Source organism: Urocampus carinirostris, chromosome 7 (genome assembly GCF_059441175.1).
Source record: "Urocampus carinirostris isolate Australia breed hairy pipefish chromosome 7, RoL_Ucar_1.0, whole genome shotgun sequence".
NCBI lineage: Eukaryota > Metazoa > Chordata > Actinopteri > Syngnathiformes > Syngnathidae > Urocampus > Urocampus carinirostris.
Window position 1 is genome coordinate 25,472,523 of NC_142355.1, and position 20,532 is coordinate 25,493,054.

Below are 20,532 nucleotides of genomic sequence, written 5' to 3' on the forward strand. Positions count from 1 at the left end.
TTTAAAACTAATATGAAAAAATGACCACCGTATTCAAGATTGTCTTCATTGTCAATTTGTCATGAACATTCAATGTATGACTGTGGAACTACTATTAAAATGTTTCTAATCACAATTTTTGCGTACGGTATTGATATATATAAAAATACTGTCTTTGGGTGGCCAGAATGGGATGGAGTGTTATTGTTTGTTTTATTGAATTCTTAAATACGGCAATTTGAGTTGTCTTTCATTTCAAGAACAGCGTTTTAAGAAAAGAAAAATAAAATCAATTTTAAATTTAACCAGTGCTATGCACAGTTTAAATAACTCAAAAAAATCACATAGCTCTTAGTTCAATGACTGATTCCTGGCTTTCACAAGCTACATGTTCATTTTTTTCCTGTTCCTTTTTGCTATACAACATAGTTCATTTTTAATGTAATAATAAAAAAATAAAATAAAGTATAGTACCAGTTTACAAGAGGAAAATAACGGGTAAAGCGTGTACAGGTACTGCACAGTACTGCACTTTAAATAAACCGGAATCTCCGTAATAAACGTAATTTCCGTTTATAACCTGTACAAATAATTTTTGCTATACTTTTAAATAATCATTTTGTGTATTCGTATACATACCTTTCTTCAATATTGGGATTGTAAAAAGTATACATTTTTTTTTATATTGAATGCATTCATACAATACTTTGAGTTGCATTTAATTGCGGGAAAGTTGCCTTAAGAACATATTTTATTTGATAACTACGATCATTTTTTTACTCTACAGAAATGGAGTATCTGATAAAAATCGTTCGACAATTTTTTTTAACTTATTTTTGGATATATTTTTGTATTTATACCACAGCGTAACGAAGACAATCATACGGACACATACACGCACGGGGGTGGAGCCTTAACTGATCCTAGAAAAAAAACAACCTACTGGGACGGACTTGTTTCTCCTTCGATTATATAAATTCATGCTATTATTTTTATTTTAACACGATTTTTGGGTCCCTTTCTTACAAGGGTGTTTACAAACGAAGGTAAGTTGCTCTTCTAGTTCCTTGCAAGGTTTTAGCCACAATGACAACATAGGCTTCTAATCCAATAAACTGCGTAAAACGCTCTCGCAAATATATGTTTTGCCAATTTTACCTCACATAACACGGGCATAAAAAAATACAAATAGAGAAATAAAATTCGCTCTTCATCCAGTTGATGGGTTTTTTTTCTGTTGGCGGGCGAAGTGACGTCTGCTATTTGACCTAGAATGTTCGACAGAATTCGCAATGATTTCGACTTTCCTGCAGCTATGTAATATTGAACTAAAATGGAAAAAAAAATTCTTCCATTAGATTTTATTTTTTTCCAGCGTGCAATGCTTTGCTTAAATCCTTTAAACCCTCGTTCCATACTGCCACGTCGCCGCCATGCATATGTCAACAAGTAACGGCGTGTCCCTTTTTACTGCGAGGGATGTTGGTGTTCTTTGAAAACACCTTTCTGCAGGTCCGTACTTCGTTGCATTTTATCGGGTTTGTTTTGTAATATAAGGTCTCGTTCGCCATTGCAGTAAACGGGATCAGCCTTTATTGAAGATCGAGAGCACACGTTAGCAAACTGCAAATGTTTTCAAAGCACTATTTCATATTATGCCCTTATTTTCTGTAGGTACCATCTTTTCCAATTTATGCACACTAGTAGTCAAGTCATGTTTATTTGTGTAGCCCTTAATCACAAAGTGTCTCAACGGGCTGCACAGATTATTGCAAACCACAGACTATTATGACACCCTCCCCTGATCTAAAACCTACATGAGGGCAAATGATACACAGATATTGTCAACATAAAATATAGGTTATCCATATGCTATAGAATAGAAGTGTGTTTTAAGCTTAGATTTCAACATTTCCACTGAGGTTGCAGATCTCAGGGGGAAAAGCATTCCACAGTCCCGGGGCCCGAATTGAGAAAGCTCTCCAACCTGCGCATCTCTTCTTGGCTTTTGGGATCACTAGTAGACCATTATTTTCAGAGCGAAGGCTCCGAACCGGAATATGAGGCGAAATTAAATCTGAAAGATATGAGGGAGCAAGTCCATGCTACAATTTACGAACACTAGTAGGACAACTTCTACTTCTATTGGGACTACTGCATGTTAATTTGTCTTTTTTGAGAATTAAATAACTTGCACTAATTATCGTTTACCTGACAACCTTTTTTTCCATTGACACCCTTTATAATTGTTTAACTTATTTCAACACCACATTTTTGTTACCTCTTAAGACTATTAGGATTTAACTTCAAATCTTGAGAAAAACAACAAAATCGTTGAAAAAAAACAAAGTGTGTACAGTTGGACATTTATGTATAAATAGAGAGTTTTAGATTTGTTTTGCATTTAATGAATATTAATGAAGTGGAAGAGAACATCAAAGTTGATTTGAATTGAATTAATGGATTGGTCAGCAACATGACTTCGCAAAATGTTGATATTATCCCAAACTAAAGCAGATGTTGTAAAACTGTTTTGATTTGTCTATACTTTATATGTTTGTTCCTTGACAATGTGTGCGTAAATCTATTTTAGTACGTATACCAACACCAGTAATTTTAAAGGTATCGGTGATTCTTTCAAGTGGGCATTTTACACCTCAAATTATACAAATTGTAAAGTACCATTAAATAATTTATATTTTAAGGAAAGTATTATTTATGAGCTATTTATTCAATAATGTATGTATTATTTTGTTTGCGAAGGGAAGGGAATTCTATGGGCTAATAGTGTAGGCACGTGGCATTGGCAACTACTCAAGATAGGTCTGGAAAAAAATGTAGTATCAAAAATCACTAACTTTCCTTGACTCTTTTGTAATAGTTTATTTTATTTTCCTACAGAAATGAGCCAGACAGAGCAGGTGGTTGAGGGCACGCCTGCTGACCTTAATAATGAAACAGAATCAGGTCAGTAAAGAAGATGTTCAAAATGAGTTACATGCACACATGTATTATTTTTTTTACATTTAAAAAAAGACCGGTTTAAACATGATGGGGATGTAGAAATGTGAAAAAGTTCTTAGTGTGCTCAAGTCAAGTCATGTTTATTTGTATAGTCCGTAATCACAAAACATCTCAAAGGGCTGCACAGACTACCTTTTCAACATCCCCTGATCTGAAAACTACACGAGGGCAAAAACATTAAAACAACCTCATGATGAGGAAAATGAAGAAACTTTGAGCTGCACATGGGGTAATCTCCCTTCCAGGATGACCAGGCTGCAATGGATGTTGCAATGGCATCAACGGATAATAGACATATATCACCAACATTAACTATAGGTAATAACATTATCCAGAGGACAGCTTACTGCCTTATAATCTTGACAGATGCAGGAGGGATCAAATGTGACACCTACATTTTTGATCGAGTCACTTAAGGTCATATAACATTTTCAAGTTTCAGAGTGGAGTTTGAGAACAAATTACGACGTTGAGGTGGACCAATAATAAACGGTTCAGTTTTTTCGGGGTTGAGACGCAATCAATTAACATCCGTCTCAGTTTCCTCCATTGGCACATACAGAGTCAACAGCACTGTGAGTTTTAATGCACTTCTTGCCAGTCATATAACAGACATTTTATTGTTTTTCTACATGCATCCACCAGATACCCTCAAAGAGCACCCACCAGCACAGACAGGTATGCTGGGCAGGTTGGCGGGGGGCTTATACGGCGCCACCAAGGGGGCTGTTGGAGCCACAGTGGGTGGCGTGGCCTGGATTGGAGGAAAAGGCCTGGACCTCACCAAGACTGCCGTCAGCTCCGTGGCCGCCGTGCCGGCTGCCGGGGTAGGCCTGGTCAAGGGAGGAGTGAGCGCTGTGGCCGGAGGTGTGACCGCCGTAGGATCCGCCGTCGCCAGCAAAGTGCCGATCGGAGGAGGCAAAAAGAAGGACAAGTCCGATTGAGGGCAACATGGGAAATAAAGCCCACCGCCTGACTGTGAATCACACTGAGAGTCAGCTTGTCCCGGCATCAGATAGAACCGGGTCCTAGGAGCGGGTGGCGAACAACACAGGACTCAAGCAATGTGAATGTGGTGTTTTCCGCTTTTTTTATTCAATTGCTCTTCAGCATAATGGCGTGTTCATAAACTCCGACTCAGACTGTCCGAAGTTGTTGTGAGAGGAACACTCTTCTTTTCACCATGTGGTCCAATAAAATACCCGTACCACATTTTGGTCGGAAGCCTGAGGTTTGTTTTCACTCCAGGCTGCAGAAGTCTAAACGTAAAAGAACTTGAACAGCACCAGCAAGACAATCGGACACGAATGCGAATAAAAAATTGAACATCCATTTTTTTCCCAGCGTTTTTAGGCATGTACTGTCACAAAAGAATGGAATGTTTGGTTGGAATTTTGTAATGACGAAAATTTGGCAACTGTACATCTTTGACCTCCATCCAGCTGTCTGTAAATTTACGTTTTTATCTGATTTATATCTTTTCAGCTCTGGTTATAGCTCTTTAGAATAATACAAAATATAATGAAACATAGTCTTACAATTTCTTTCAAAATTAAGAGAAGGCTACCATCCATGTAAAAGGCTAGGCATATTTCTGTGTTTAAAAATATTATCTTTGAACTCAATACCAAATGATTTGTGAGTAAAGTATCTCAATTAAAGAAAAGCATATCATTGATTTACTCCTGAATCCAATAACTTCAGTCCTCAGATACCACCTTCTCTATTTGGGTTTACAGGGTCATTGTTCACATTTCTCATGAAAGGTGATTTTCTTTTCTATTTGTCGTTTTTCATGCTGACAAAACTCTTCTACTTTTGAATAAATCAATGGAAAAAAATACCACAAGAAATTGTGTGTGAGTCAATGAAAAATGCAAATGAAACAATTATGAGTAATAATAGTTTCACTTGCACAAAGACAATATGATAAGGGTAGACAATTCAACATTTTATTAACGTTTACAAGGGAATAAGATGGATGTTTTTGTGTTTTTTTTTTTAAATTCAATATAACTGTTTCTAGTAGTTTTTTAAGGATATACAGACAAATTTGTTGAATTACAGTTGTTACTATTATATTATTTACACTGCAAATGTATTCTAGAACACAAAATACAATTATTCAAAGCAAGTAAGAGCACTTTTAATATGGTTTGCTTAAAGAATTTAGGAAATCCATTTCATTGTCATTGCAGTGCATATTTAACATGCGCGCCTTCTGGCTGACTATAGATCTCACACTTGAAAGTTGGCACCAATTTGTTGTTTCTTTGAAATGTCAACTGTTGTAACTGTTTACTCGATGGGTCCAATCATCTGCACGGGTCCAGAGGAGACCACTATTCTCCGTTCAGTTAGAGTCTTGGCCTCATCATTGGTTTCTCTCCCTTAGGGAACATAAATCAAAGGGTTAGATTAAGCTCTTACATTTATAAGCTATTGTTGATCATGCAATTCGCATACTTTTTCGACTGAAGCAGTTGGGCTCACAAGAGAAGCCAGCTCCAGCATTGCAGACAGAAGTACTGCAGTGAATATATATCTGGACAAGGAGAACAGTGCATTTATACCTTTGCTTATTTCTGGAAATCAGCCACAGAGAGAACATGGTGCTGGTAACTGGATTTGATTCTAGGACATCTGAACTGTGAGGCAGACTAGCTAACCAGTCAACCACTGTGGCCTCTAAGTCAACATTTTAAAGTTATTTTGAATGCAGGACTTCAAACTTTTCTGGTGCTCAATGGGTTACCTGTTCCTTTTGTGGTTCTAGCGAGCTGGGGTCCACGAAGGTAAACATTTGGAAAATGAAACGCCTGTAATGACTTGGGAAGCCCAGACCAGAGTTAGAACCAACTGGAACCAGAGTGGACCTGTAGCGGTCATCCCTGTTAGGGCACCTGAAGAAGGAAGAATTCAGTACAAAGCAATTAACGAAGAGTCTGTCTAATTGGGACAACATAACAATTGCTTGGAACATTTTTTTTACCCATCAATAAGGATGTCCCATTGAGGAAAACTGTGAGGATTTGGACTAGTGGTGGTCCAACAGCGTCTGAGGTTGAGGACAAGGTGGGGATCAGTCCTGTCCATTAGGTGAACCTCCACATAAACCGGATCCCTCAAGATTTGGGTCACAGGATAGTCCTCAGCCATATAGAAAGAGTTGTATGCCACTTCCGCTGTGAGCGGTCAAACTATTTACGTTCCGTCTCAAAGCTAAAGTTGATAACAGGCATACATCAACGTACCTTCATTGCAACCCTTCGTAGGGCAATGTCCATTACCCAATCTCAGATGCACACTTATAGGTCCAATTGCAGAGACAGACATAGGAGGCGCATCTATTTGTAGAACTTCCGCAACCAGTGTCTCAACTGTAGAACCGACGTATCGACACTGAAAAAGTAAACTGAACCGAAAACAATCACATGAGAGGATGGTCGTATAGCATTCCGTTTGAGTGTGAAAACACGTTGCATCCTAATTGCTTACTCGTAGCTGCTATCCCTCGTTATGGCACCCATTGGTCCCATTGCCACTTCATATGAGGAGGTCATCCTATTCTCATATATTATCCTTCCAGGCTCCTCCTGCAAGAGATGTTTGGGGATCAATCTCACACAGAATCTGTACTAGAGTTGTTTTTATTTTTTTTTGTTTCTATCTAACCGCAACAACGGTGCCGCAAGCAGTCACGGGAAACTGGTAAATGGCAAACGCAGAATTTGAATCAACAGCTGTGCATCCAGGACCTTCTCCCAGCAGTGAAATAGTTTCAAGGTCTATGTAGGGCAGTGTGCTATCTCTGGCCACTACTACGATAAACTGAGCATCTTTCGTGCACTGGACAGTCACTAAAAGAACACAAAGATGTTGATACACGTTAGAACATTTTCTTTTCCCTGACTTAATTACTGAAAAAGATTGCTGCTGAAAAACTCACCCATCTTGCCAAAGTAGCACATGCCTCCATCGTAGCAGCAGTTAATGGCTTCGCAATCCGTTGCTGAGATATCGTGACTTCCACAAGGGACTCGAATGTTTACATGCACGTTACAACTATTCATGATAGACGTTTGGGTATTGGGGTCAGGGAGTTTGGTTTGTTTCCCCGACTGATCGTAAACTAAAGCGTTTTGGGGAGAATGAGGATTCTGGAAGGGATTTTTCCCTTTCTGAGCAGGCCAGTCACCTTTAAGACCATGGCCTCCAGGAGTTTGAACAGGATTCTGCCCTGGTGGAGGTGGTGGAAGACCATTCCAGTTTGGTTTCTGGCCCCCAGGATTTTGAACAGGATATTGTCCTCCTGGAAATTGTCCTCCAGGATATTGTCCTCCAGGATATTGTCCTCCAGGATATTCTCCTCCAGGATATTGTCCTCCAGGATATTGTCCTCCAGGATATTGTCCTCCAGGATATTGTCCTCCGGGATATTGCCCTCCAGGATTTTGAACAGGATGCTGCCCTCCAGGATTTTGAACAGGATGCTGCCCTCCAGGATTTTGAGGATTCTGTCCTAGCCAACCATAGTCTTGATTTACAGGTTTATTCTCTCCTGGATTTTGATCCAGCCAACCTGGATAATAATTGCCAGGTTTCTCCCCTTCAGGATTCTGCCCAGGATGCCATGGATGTAAAGGATCTACAGGTTCTGTGGGAAATGGGCCATCAGGAGGATACAAGGGTTTCTGGGCTGAGGGATTCTGAGGTGTATTTTTGGATTCCCAGCCCTTTACTCCTGTCCTTGTGAAGCATACCAGCATCGCTAATGCCACTAAGAAGGAAACACCCCAGCGGTTTGCCATGGCTTCACGATTTGTTAGCCCTGGCCAGTCCCCAAATGGCTTGTACATGTGAGCTGATACATTTATATGTGACCATAGCCAATGACTTGACAACCACACCTCCTGAAATCGAGTCCGTTTTAGTCACTGGCCACTCAGAGGCCTAAAAGTTTGATTATGTAAGCCTATTTTTTGTTTGTTTTTTAACTAGGTGATGTGAGAAGCTTTTTGGAAGCTTCACAAGGTCAGCTTCCTGGTGACGAGTGGCATTGTGACATTACATTACCAGCACTATTTATGTCACAAAAACCTTCTCAAAGGTCTTTGTAAACCATGTTGGCTGCCAAGAGTTTATTTAATGGGTGCATAGCGTCAGAGATATTGATCTTATATTTGAACCGGTATCATGGCAAGCTTTTATTGGGCAGACAGTCCTAAATCGCTTAAGACTTAATAGTTATAATCTATTATACCGCACTTGTTTGGCCTTTTTGTGTATTTTACTATATGATAGAAGCAAGGTTATATCTTCAATCTTTTTATTTTAAGGCTTGTGACCTACCATTTGAATTTGTTAGTAAACAAGCAAATTGGCTTTTTAACTGACATATTTTCGCCACAGCTCTGACGAAACGGATTTTTTAAAATAAATTCATTATGATTTGACATTTCAAAAGGAGCTTTGACTTGATATGCTGTACAACTTATCAGGCAGGTTGCTAGCCAAAGGTTTTGCTAGGGTGCGAGTGTTCTGTTCAGGGGTGACCATGGACACTGACCAGCTGGTCACTGTGACTTGTTGGCTCCAGGAGGACCAACCAGCTCCAAAGAAAAGCCACCTGATAGAATGAGTGACAGAAAAAACAAATTTGAGATCTACAATCCGTGTGGCAGAATAAGGAATATCATCTCACAAGATCTGAATTAAGGTATTTGCAACCATTTTAGGAAAATGTTCCTGGACATTTCTATGTCAATAACTTTTTGTAAATTTACAATTACCGGTACATGTTTTTGCATGTTTTCCAAGTTTTATTGAACAAAGCGGCATATCGCAGTAAAGCAGTGATAGAATTCTATTGATTTATCAAAAATCGTCTTTCATAATGTGAGATCAAGGTCTGTTGAGTTGAAAATAAACAGCATTATTGTTTTGTCTCTTTCTGCCATCTAGTGGCACAGCATTTATACCACGTTCGGTACACTACTATTTGTACTACATGTTGTTACTATGTTATAACCAGGTTGATATTTTTAAAAGTTAAGTCAACCACTAAAATATCACGTCAGTAAGATATGAAATTTACCAGAAAATTCCGATGAGCCATCACTGGTGAGCTATTTTCAGAACCTTCCCGGGGGCTACTTGGGTGCTCTTGTGGGCCTACCTGGCGACCACGCACTCCAAGTTGGAGAAATACATTTTGTGCTAAATTAGTATTATGCAAACTACGGCTCACAAATTTAAATGTTGTCGCTATTGATTATATATATATATATATATATATATATATATATATATATATATATATATATATATATATATATATATATATATATATATATATATATATATAATTTATCATTACATGTCCTTCTTTTTAGAAAAAGACATTAACTTAACTTTTATGATGCCAGATAGCCCTATAACAGGTTGAACTGTTCAATTACAGTCAGATTTTAGAAATTGAAAGACATATAAAATATACTTTTATAAACTTATATTTTGGTATAAATAATTACAATACTTAATAATTTCTTTAGAATTGATTTGATTCCAATGCTTATTTTTTTTATCATTATTAACATCTTACATATCATATGGATGTCACGGAGTGGAAGGGGTGACCGGACCAGAACAGAGGCAAGAGGCAGGAAGGGAGAACTCAATTGCATATGATCAAAGCTTTTATTTATCAAAATAAAAGTTGTCCAAAAACTCCGGGAAAAAACAGAACAAAAACATTCTTACACTCAGAATGGTCAGGTACAGGTTTCCTCCGACTTAAACTAAACAGGACAAGGCATAACAGAACAGAAAAGGTGTATGAGCCAACACGCGCAATACCCACAGCCCAACCTTAAATAGCAGCCACGCAATTAGCTGATCTGCTTCAGCTGGTGCCCAGGGGGCGGGGCAGACCGGTCGCCACGGCGACCATGACAATGGAGTCTATTTGAGTCTATTTGTTGAAGTTTTTGTGTTTTTCCTTGCCCTCATGTAGGTTTTAGATCAGGAGATGGTGTAATAATAGTCTTTGGTTTGCAATCATCTGTGGTCTGTGCAGCCCTTTGAGACTTCTTGTGACTAAGGGCTATACAAACAAAACATGACTTGACTTGACTTATTTGAGCATCACTCCTCCAAAGTATTGCCATGTCAATCAGATTTTATTTTTTTAAAGTCATTCTTTCTTAATTTAAAACATTGTTATTTTTAGGGTCATGAGTGAGGTGAAGCCGATTCCAGTTCCCGGGAAAATCGACCCTGAAAAAATTTGTAAGTGTATGTATTTAATTTCATTGTTGTGTAATTGTGAATGTTCGCATGGGTATTGTATAAAAATAAAAAAATGAGTAACTTTATCTATCATAGAAACAACATACAGCATATCCTAGCTTGTTTGTAGTAAAGTGTGATTTTTAAAAGAACTATTTATTTTACAAAATAGTCAGAAATTAAATCAATATGTCCCTCCAAGTAATTAGTTAGCATCATCCAATCTCTGACCACTACAAATGTGTTCAAAAAATAAAATATTCAACATCAACAGTCAGTTTTGTATAACTCTTTTATTGGATCTTATGAAAATGCATTTGATTTTTTTTCAGATTACAAGGGATTTCCAACCCCAATGAAGAAATTTCACTCATGTCCTAAAATTAACTATTCATTAAATGGGGTACAATAAACCTTCACATCCATCTGTTAACATCACAATGACAAATGATAATGCAACAGCTGTGATTACAACAATGTTGTAATCAATAATCTCATTCAAAGGCAGCACAGTTACACAAAAACAAAACTTTGACGTGAATACCTGTTAATGGCAGTGAATTACTTTGACGTAACGGTAAATAGCTGTCAAGGGCAGTAAATGAGTTAAATATGCAAATATTTCCACCACACTTGTCAATACATAGCAGTTATTGGACTTTCTGTGATGTTATAGTTTTTTTGTAATACATTTTATGCAAAATGAATTTATCCTTTTTTTGTACCCAATGTTGTCAGAATCTTAGGTATGTCCTTATTTTTTTCATTCATGTGTTTTGGCCCTGCTAGATAGCCTTTGTGCTGTTAATCACATCAACCATTTCCAGCCCTTCTTGAGTAGTTTTGCTTTGCGTGTAATTGCTTTTTCCGCTCTGTCATTAGAATGTTAAACTTGTCCGGTTACCCCACACCACCCAACAGTGTTCAGTTTTTAAACAAGCTAAATGTTCCCGCAAATGGTGATTTCCTCTGTTTGCTGTTCAGGGTTTGATCATGACCAGAGGTCCAGTAGAGACCACAAACTTCGTTTCGTTCTTCATCTGGGCCACTGCTGTCACATCTCTCTCTGTGAGGACAGACATTCAATACCATTGAGCATTACAAATTATGCAAAATAAATTATAAGCAAGTTCCCTACTTTTCCTGTTGCATGAGGGCTCACAGGAATAGCCGGAGGCTGCGTTGCAAATAGATGTGCTACAGTGAATGTACACCTGGAAAAGAGAACCGAATTAGGACGGCAATCCAAACATGTAATAAATGCAGATTTTAGCACATTACATGTTCACTCTGCGGTTGCATCGAGCTGGCATCTACGAAAGTGAACATTCTGAAAATGAAGCGCCTGTGGTGACTTGGGAAGTGCACGCCGGAGCCAGGACTAACAGGAACCATCATAGCTGAGAAGCGGTCGTCAATGTTGGCACACCTGGAAGGAAAATCTTTTAATCGTACCAACATTTCCTAGTGCAGTATTTTTTTATGCATTATTTTCTGATGCACTAAGAACGTAAGCACTATCTTACAAATATTGCCTAGCCATACAAACACAATTTTTACATTGCTTTCATGCCATGTTTATTTTGGAGTGTCACATTGATAAGTTCATTTGGGTTTTATTATCGGACACTTGCAAAGGAGATTCAATTTTATAATTTATTATTTTGACTATCATTTCTGACTATTGTTTGACTATTATAAATTCTTGACAATATTGTCACTATTAGCCAATAATGTACCGATGGTTGTTTTTAGATTTCCACACTCTTCAGGGCAGATCTACTTTGGTAACCTAAAGGATTTAATAAAAGCAAAGGTCACAGGGGTGGGCTTTTAGAACAGATCAGGATTTATTATCTGAAGTTCGGGCTAACTCCCCTGATCTCTTTTCAAGTTCAAAATCCCTTGATGTCTTCTCTGCTTATTTTGAGCACTTAACCACACGAGTCATCGGGCACCATTTCCTGTGGTGTGTCTTGGGCAAGTATAGCCTGGTGGCCCCCATCCCTCTCCAGTCAAACATATGTTTCCACTGGGTCTCAAATTGCGTGATGTGCGAATTTGCTAAGCACTGCACTATGGAAACATACCACTCATCTAATCTAAATGTAAACAATGTAGACTTCATTGTTTGATCAATGCCAAAAAAGCAACTCTATTCTATTCTATTTTATTCTATTCTATTCTATTTTCAATTTATCCAATGTATCCAACTTTGTTGAATTTAATCTTTGGCCGTATACAATAAATGAATATGTTTATTTTGGAGAACTAGAAAAACATTTTGTGATCTACTCTCTCCTTTGTGATATCTCTTTGCTTTTGCAACAAAAAAAATGAAGAAAATAAAATAACTTAAAATAAAACAAGAAAAATAACAAAAATAGACAGCAAACAATAAGATAATCTTGAGATTTTAGACGGTCATCAAATTCTTTTGTCAAATGGTTGTACTGTATTTGGTTTTGGAATGAACAAAACAATGCCTCGTTACCTAAAAGATCAATAACTAGTAAATCTTTTAATTGTACTATCGTAAATGTGTATGTCTTATGGAATAATGCTGCTCTAAGACTGAAATGTTGCTAAAATAGAAGAAACATTTGGATGGTCTTTTATTCTAATTAATCTGCTTGGGTTAGTGTATGTTGTATAGCTTAAGGGGTCTTCTCTGTGAAGTCATTTTAGGAAAATAATAGAAATATGTGCATAAAAATACTGAATCTTAATTACGTTTTAATATAAATGTAAAAACTTAAAATAATGTAAACATGAAATAAAATATCGGAGAAAAAAATGACAATTTAAAACATACATATGGGTACAATTAGGCTACTCCTATAACCATCACTTTTACACCCCCTAAAATAAAGTCCAATTATAAATCCTCCATCCATTATCTGCACCACTTATCCTCAGTAGGGTCACGGGGGTGCTGGATTTCATCCAAGCCGTCTTTGGTAATGGGCAGGGGATTCCTTTAACTGGTTGCCAGCCAGCCAGTCGCAGGGCACACAGAGACACCTCACTCGCTCATTCACACCTAGGATCGGCCAATTAACCTGACATGCATGTTTTTGGAATGTAGGAGGAAACTGGAGTGCCTGGAGGAAACCGGAGTGCCCGGAGGAAACCCACGCAAGCACAGAGAGAACATGCAAACTCCACATAGGAAGTCTGGTGGCTGGATTTTATCCCATGACCTCAAAACTATGCCACGGCTGCGCTAACCACTCATCTGCTGCGCTGCCCAGATCAGAAACAATTGAAAAATAAAGAAACCGAAATGAATAACAATTTTAAATCATACATTCATTATCTGCACCGCTTATCCTCAGTAAGGTCGCGGGGTGCTGGAGCCCTTCCCAGCTGTCTTCGGGCAGTGGGCCGGGGATACCCTGAACTGGCTGCCAGCCAGTTGCTGGGCACATGGAGACTGACAACACACTCACTCATTCACACCTAGTGACAATTTGGACCGGCCAATTAACCTGATATGCATGATTTTGAGATATGGGAGGAAACCAGAGTGCCCGGAGGAAACCCACGCAACCACGGGGAGAACATGCAAACTCTGCACAGGAAGGCAGGTGGCTGGATTTGATCCCATCACCTCAGAACTGTGGTGCGGCCGCGCTAACCACTCATCCGCCGCAATTTTAAATCAATCACACAAAAATGTGAACTCTTCAGTAATATAGACTTGTGAAAAGTATACTGTATATAAATCTGAGAGTATCCTTTAAACAACTTGTTCTTATTTTTTAAGAATTTTTATTTCTAGTGCATCACTTTTTTTGATGGTCTTAAGGCTGTTTTTCTGTACTTTTTTTTCCCAATCTTACACAGAACCTTATTTGAAAAATAAATTACATTAGTTTGAAGTCAAATTCTTTAGCGTTGATGTAACTAATTACTGATACAACTTTAACCTTCAATCTCCAGATGTTGGTGTTAGTACATGTATTAGCCTCATAAGATCTGACATCATTAGCCGTACCGCTTATCCTCATTAGGGTCGCGGGGGGGCTGGAGCCCATCCCAGCCATCTCCGGGCAGTGGGCAGGGGACACCTTGAACTGGTTGTCAGCCAATCGCAGGGCACACGGGCACAGACAACTCGCTCGCTCATTCACACCTAGCGACAATTTGGACCGGCCAATTAACCTGAAATGCATGTTTTTGGAATGTGAGAGGAAACCGGAGTGCCCGGAGGAAACCCACGCAAGCACAGGGAGAACACACAAACTCCGCACAGGAAGTCTGGAGCTGGATTTGAACCCACGCAGGAGGTTCCAATGACATGAACTGTGCCGCACAAGCGCTAACCACTGCGCCGCCGTGCTGCCCTTGATCTGACATCAAACATCCCTAATTTATAATTTCAGCAGCAGATCTATACGTTCATCTAATGAAACTATTGAATTTATAACTATAAATATTACTCAGCCTAAAATAATTTTCACACTTACCCGTTGATCACTATATCCCACTGTGGCATGCTATGAGGACTGGCACTGGTGGTGGTCCAACAGCGATTGAGGGAGAGGACAAGCTGAGGGTCAGTCCTGTCCTTAATTCGGACCTCCACGAACACATTGTCCTTCAACACCTTGCTTATAGGGTAGTCGTGGTCCGAGTAGAAAGAGTTGTAGGCCACCTCCGCTGTGAAGAGGACATACAAATTATTTAGCATTGTGTCGAACGTGGAAACCACTGAGGAGCATGCGTACCTTCATTGCAACCCTTGGTAAGGCATTGTCCATTACCCAACAATAACTGCACATTGATGGGACCCAGAGCAGCTACGGAAGAAGGATGACTTCGAAACGGTAGTATTTCCGTAATCAGAGTCTCAACCGAAGTGGCCAAATGTGAAGTCTCAACCGAAGTGGCCGAGTATCGGCACTGGAAAAGTAAACTGGGAAAAAAAGGTTGCGTTACATAAATTAGCATTCATTTGCAAAATTCATCTTTCATTGCATAATTCGATAATTCGATACTTTTTGTTTCTTGAGAAAATTTATCTGAAAATGTACCGTAATTTACGAACAATAAGTCACAACTTTTGTCACACAATTTCTATCCTGCGGCTAATGAATAAATGCGGCTAATATATGATTTTATTCCTTTTTAGTTGTTTTTTTTTTATCAGCGCTGTGTTACTCCTGTTCCTGCTGTTTTCTGTTGTGCTATGGTACAGTACTTGTTGCTGCGTCTTAGTGACTTTTACTACAAGTGTGTGTTTTTTAACCATCCCTCTTTTTTCCTGTGTTACCTATGTGGCCTTGTTTTTGTGCCTTTTTGCTGTGTGTTTTCGTTATTAAAACATTGAGAACTATTTTTGTGTACTCTCTTTCCATGTAAATATTGAATGTGTCAAAGTTGTTTTTGTAATGAGGTAACTAAACCACCCAATTCTAACTCCTTACATCTAGCAGGGAGGCAATGGGTATATTAAGTCTTGGGTGGGCGCTCAACGCCAAGACCACTGGTGCTGATTTTCATGTTTCAATGTGAGTCAGGTCCAGATTATCTATGTATTTCAAAATATATTAGGTGCGGCTTAGAGTCAGGTTTTAGTTTGTAATCTGGAAACTACGGTAGTTCCTTTATATCTCACGATTCCCTATAGGTAATGTACACAGGGATTTCCAAAAAATATGCTAATTTTGTCAATACATAAGTGTTTATGACCTCATGGGCGGTCCCTTCTCAAGATTTCTTCATTTTCCTCATGCTGAGGTTTTGTGTTTTTCCTTGTCCTCATGTAGGTTTTAGAGCAGAGGATCGTGTAATACTAGTCTGTAGTTTGCAATAGTCTGTGGTCTGTGTAGCCCTTTGAGACTCTTTGTGATTAAGGGCTGTATAAATAAACATGACTTGACTCTATTGAAATGCAATTATGAATGCACAATTTGACAAAAATAACATTAAACCTTCAATAATTAACTTGCTATTTCTAATTTTGTATTGAATATTATATATATTTATACTTATCAATACTAACTACATTAAAGTTAAAAATGGAAACTTTTGAATATGTGTATTGGCATCAACTAGAAATAAAAAATGTAATGTATTTGCAAAAACAATATTTATAGCCATTAAGACCTACACACCAGGGGTCGCCAACATGATGCCCGCAGGCCCAAGGTAGCCCCCTATGAACACCTGAATAGACCACGTACTGCTTCTGAAAATAGCTCACCCTTAATAAGTCATTGCATTTTTCTAGAAACCTGTTTTTTTCTAGCTGGCATGATGTTTTAGTAGTTGACAGAGCCTGTTTATCCCTACTTTTAATAACTATGATCAAGCAATAAAATAATAATAATAGCATTATATCAACATAGTAATAGAATTATAAGTTCTTATTTTAGAAATGCATCTAAAACTACTAGTCCTTTGAGCTAATCAATAGCAAAAAAAAATTTAGGACTCACCTCCAAAATGTTTGGTGACCCCTGCTATGCACTTTGTGATATACATAACTGAACATTGTATTTGTAAACAATAAAAGCAGTTATACAAATACTGCAACAAAAAAAATGCTCGAGACTAACAAGGAGTTGTACAGTAATATCAGGTTTTTCTTATCAGCCTCTTTGAAGCAATCTGTTATAAAGTCAGCATAAAAAACAAATACCAATCATTTGGAAATGCGTTTTCTAAAATAAGTTGAATGTTATTGTGTTTAATGTGAGGCAAATTTTGTGAGAATTGAAGAAAAAAAACTCCTTACTCATAGCTGCTGTCCCTGGTTATGGCACCCAGAGGCCCCATAGAAACTTCATATGAGGAACTCATCCTATTTTCATAAATGATTTTACCAGCATCCTCCTGCAAAGATGTTAGAAAAAGACAAATACGCATATGCCATGTTATGGTGTGTGAGTGTGTTTTTAAAAATAGATCATGGTAAAGTTCTGACCGAAACGATGGTACCGCAAGCAGTCACAGGGAACTGGTAGATGGAAAAAGCAGAATTGGAGTCAACCTTTGAGCAGCCAGGACCGTCTGCCATCAGTGAAATTGTATTGGTGTCTATGTTTGGAAGAGTGGCATCTCTGGCCACCACCAAAATGAATTGAGCATCTTTGGTGCACTGGACCGTCACTAAAGAAATACAGCAACAATGTGATTGATTTCAGACACATTATTGTGCATAAGCAAGGAAATACGTTCACAATAACAAAAATAGTATTTTTTTATGGGGCTCACATGTGCACTACAGACTATTGAACTAGATTTAACGTGATCTGTATAAAGGACGCGTATTCTTGGATTTTCATAATAGACTTTTGCCCAGGGTTAGGGAACCTTTTTGACCCAAAGAGCCATAAAAGAAAACATGTTTCATTTTATTTTTTTTGTTGAGAGACCCCCCATTTAAGACAAGGTTCAACAAAACTGCCAAACCGGCTCTCCAGACAAAACCTAATTCTTCAGCACATTTTATCTTATTGTGTGGTGTTTGATGATTTGATAAAATCTATGAAAATATGAAATAACAAAAGCCATAGCCTTTGTCCAATATCAACATGAACTTACCACTTAGAATTAATCTCCCAGCCCACAGTTATTTAAGAGTCCCTTTTGTCCTTAACAATGGTTTCAAAACAAGGTGAGAAGGAAGTTCTTTTTTTAAAAACGTCACAAATTACTGCAACGTATTTCGGCGCAGAGGGCGCAGGGCAAGGGGAGAAGGAGTTCCTGGGCTGTCTGTATAGCTTTGCTCGCTCTTACCGCTCACCCAATAAAATTGTTTTGGGTGCTTTGTGTGAGTTTTGGGGGGTTTACAGTTTGTTCTGTGCCCTATAAATGCTGGACCAACCCCAACACCATTTCAGTATTGTCCCGGCTTTGAATGTGCAAAAGTAAATAACCAGCAAGTAGTATTTCATCTCCGAGGCCAGACTTACTCATGAAAGGAGCCAGAAAGGAAAAGGTCCCGACCCCTTCTCTAGCATTTAATCAGCTTTATCTTTTGCGAAATTGTGAGGCCTTTTCTAAGAATAAATGTTATATTTGACGATATGACTCCCCTAGTCAGAGCAACCACTTGTGTTTGGTGACCCCTGCGATACACTTTGTGATATAGGTAACTGCATTAATTTACTACATTCACGGTGCTTTTAAAGACCAGACGCACTGCCTGAACAAATTTTGTTATGATTTAGGTGTTTGTCGTCCAAGTACTTGTTTATAATTAGGTGTTAAATTTGAGCTTCACTTTGAAATGCATTATTATCCCGAGTACGGCTGTAATAGCTAACTGAAGGTGAAATGTCCCCACATTTGTACATACCCTGTTGTTTTCACAAGATAGGAGGGGGCGCTGGTTGGACTACAATAATGTGCTGAAATTCTCAAAAATGGGTGAATGGAACAAAACACAGTGTTGGCTGTGGTTTCATGAGGATTTGACATTTTATAACACCTCAAAAATTGGATTCAGTCTATTATATCTCCTTTAAGTTAGATCTGTGTAGACCCTCATTGAGTCTTACAGCAAAATACTATTTGACAGAAGAAAAACCCAATGACATACCACTTTTCCCAAAGTAGCAACCAGAGCCGTCGTAGCAGCAGCTAATAGCTTCACATTCAGCAGCAGAAATGCCATAACTTCCACAGGGGATTCTTTCGACTCCCGGCACATCACAGTTCAAGATATTCGGGTCCTTCACGCCTGGGTGTTGATGGACTGGTCCTTGTTTCCCAGGTGTCTGTGTCTTAGGTTCCTGGGAAGAATAAGGTAAAGAAAATCCACGCGGTAACGCATCTTGTAGTTTTCGATAATTTGGGCCAAAAGACGGTTGGGAGAATAAGGAGTAATCATTCATAAGGCGCGAAGGCTTATTGGGTTTTGGCTCAGATCGAAAACCAGGAACTAAGGGTTTGTTTGATCGATCTGAAGGTTTTGGGTTGGATGGACCCCCGGGTCCTGGATAACCTGGAGGAGGATTGTGAAAAGGTGATGAGACATCATAGTAGAGGTGGGGAAGTGCTGGAGGCTTTCCTGGCTTTGGCTTTGGTTGAAAATACGAAGAATCAGGCAGATTGTATGTTTCAGGGTAAACAGAACCATGCCAAGGAGGCTGCACTTCGGGTTCTGAAGGCTTCAACGGATAGTTTAGGGGAGGATAGTTCCACAATGGTGGCTTGGGCTGGTGAAATAGTGGGTCTTGGGGGTTTAAGAAGAAGTATGAGCCCAACCCATGTGGACTATGTTGGTTTCCAGGAGGTGGCTTTTGTAGATTTGGAAGATTTTGTAATGGAGGAGGTTGTAGAAAAGGCCAGGGATTGCCGTTAGGTGGTTCGGGTTTCGGGGGCGGATAATTTGAACCAACGGGGAGGTAAGGAGGAAAGCCGCTGTCAGGAGGATACTGCGGCCCATGGTGAGGAGGTTTGTTCAATCCTGGGGAGGAAGGCCCTGGTAATTGATTTGGGGCTTGCGGCTTTGGAAATTGATTATGGATAGGTGGTTTTTGTGGGTCGTAAGGGTTTTCATAAGGCAGATCCGGTAGGTTCAGTGGGTATCCAGACGTCAGTATCCAAGCATTGACCTTTATCCTAGTCAAGCACCATAACAGTGCCAGTGCCACCAACACGATGGCACTCCCGCGTTTGATCATGGCTTGACTGAAGTTTGATCCAGACTCCTCCCGAGTGCGCCATGTGTGTGTACCACTATACTTATATTTGAAGTGACTGGAAGTTTTTATAGCACCACCCCTTCTGGTAAAATATTCACCAATCGAGGCGCTTTTCTCTCCAAAGTCTGTGTAAACTTCACAAGGCCAGTGATGGAAATTGTGTCGCATCTCATGAGGTAAAAGGACAGCTTGACCTTTGGGTCACTTAAACTTTTCAAAAGGCCTTTGTGACCACAAGTTCTATTTGATAATAAACATTTATTTGGAACACAATCCAGAAAAACAAACACAGAGTTAAATGTTATCTTGCTTCAGCGAACGCCAACAGTTCAAGGCTTTAATGACACTGTGATGCAAAGCATAACAGGGGACTTGGTGATCAATTATGTGGTAATGCAATTTCTATGATTCACAATGCAGTATATTTTTCAGGTTGTTTGTAAAAGTGGTCTACATTGAGATCCAGCCCAAAGGGTGTTCAACAGGAGCGATAAATAAAACTAAACTGCTTTATCAGTCTATTTGGGGCGAATGTATTATTATTTATAACTTGAATTTTCTTGGTATAGAGCGACTA

At 38.9% G+C, this 20,532-nt stretch overlaps 3 protein-coding genes across 3 annotated transcripts; 1 reads left to right on the forward strand and 2 right to left on the reverse strand.

The window, feature by feature from the left end:
* Window positions 1–857: 857 nt before the first annotated feature.
* tmem263 (transmembrane protein 263) lies at window positions 858–4,846 on the forward strand. The gene is made up of 3 exons (XM_088340354.1): window positions 858–1,025; window positions 2,881–2,946; window positions 3,649–4,846. The coding sequence occupies exons 2-3, from the start codon at window positions 2,883–2,885 to the stop codon at window positions 3,945–3,947; spliced, it is 363 nt and encodes a 120-aa protein (XP_088196480.1). The 5' UTR covers window positions 858–1,025; window positions 2,881–2,882; the 3' UTR covers window positions 3,948–4,846.
* A 95-nt stretch (window positions 4,847–4,941) lies between these two features.
* LOC148362792 (zona pellucida sperm-binding protein 4-like) lies at window positions 4,942–7,837 on the reverse strand. The gene is made up of 8 exons (XM_088340353.1): window positions 6,953–7,837; window positions 6,679–6,863; window positions 6,502–6,599; window positions 6,258–6,418; window positions 5,996–6,188; window positions 5,759–5,906; window positions 5,470–5,548; window positions 4,942–5,393 (listed from the first exon to the last, which is right to left on the reverse strand). The coding sequence occupies exons 1-8, from the start codon at window positions 7,812–7,814 to the stop codon at window positions 5,302–5,304; spliced, it is 1,818 nt and encodes a 605-aa protein (XP_088196479.1). The 5' UTR covers window positions 7,815–7,837; the 3' UTR covers window positions 4,942–5,301.
* A 2,832-nt stretch (window positions 7,838–10,669) lies between these two features.
* Window positions 10,670–19,969, reverse strand: LOC148362793 (zona pellucida sperm-binding protein 4-like). The gene is given in 9 exon segments (XM_088340358.1): window positions 10,670–11,276; window positions 11,278–11,359; window positions 11,432–11,507; window positions 11,575–11,722; window positions 14,766–14,958; window positions 15,027–15,214; window positions 17,039–17,136; window positions 17,228–17,412; window positions 18,848–19,969. Coding segments are annotated over 9 exon segments (2,100 nt in total). The 5' UTR covers window positions 19,935–19,969; the 3' UTR covers window positions 10,670–11,233.
* Between the last annotated feature and the right edge of the window lie 563 nt (window positions 19,970–20,532).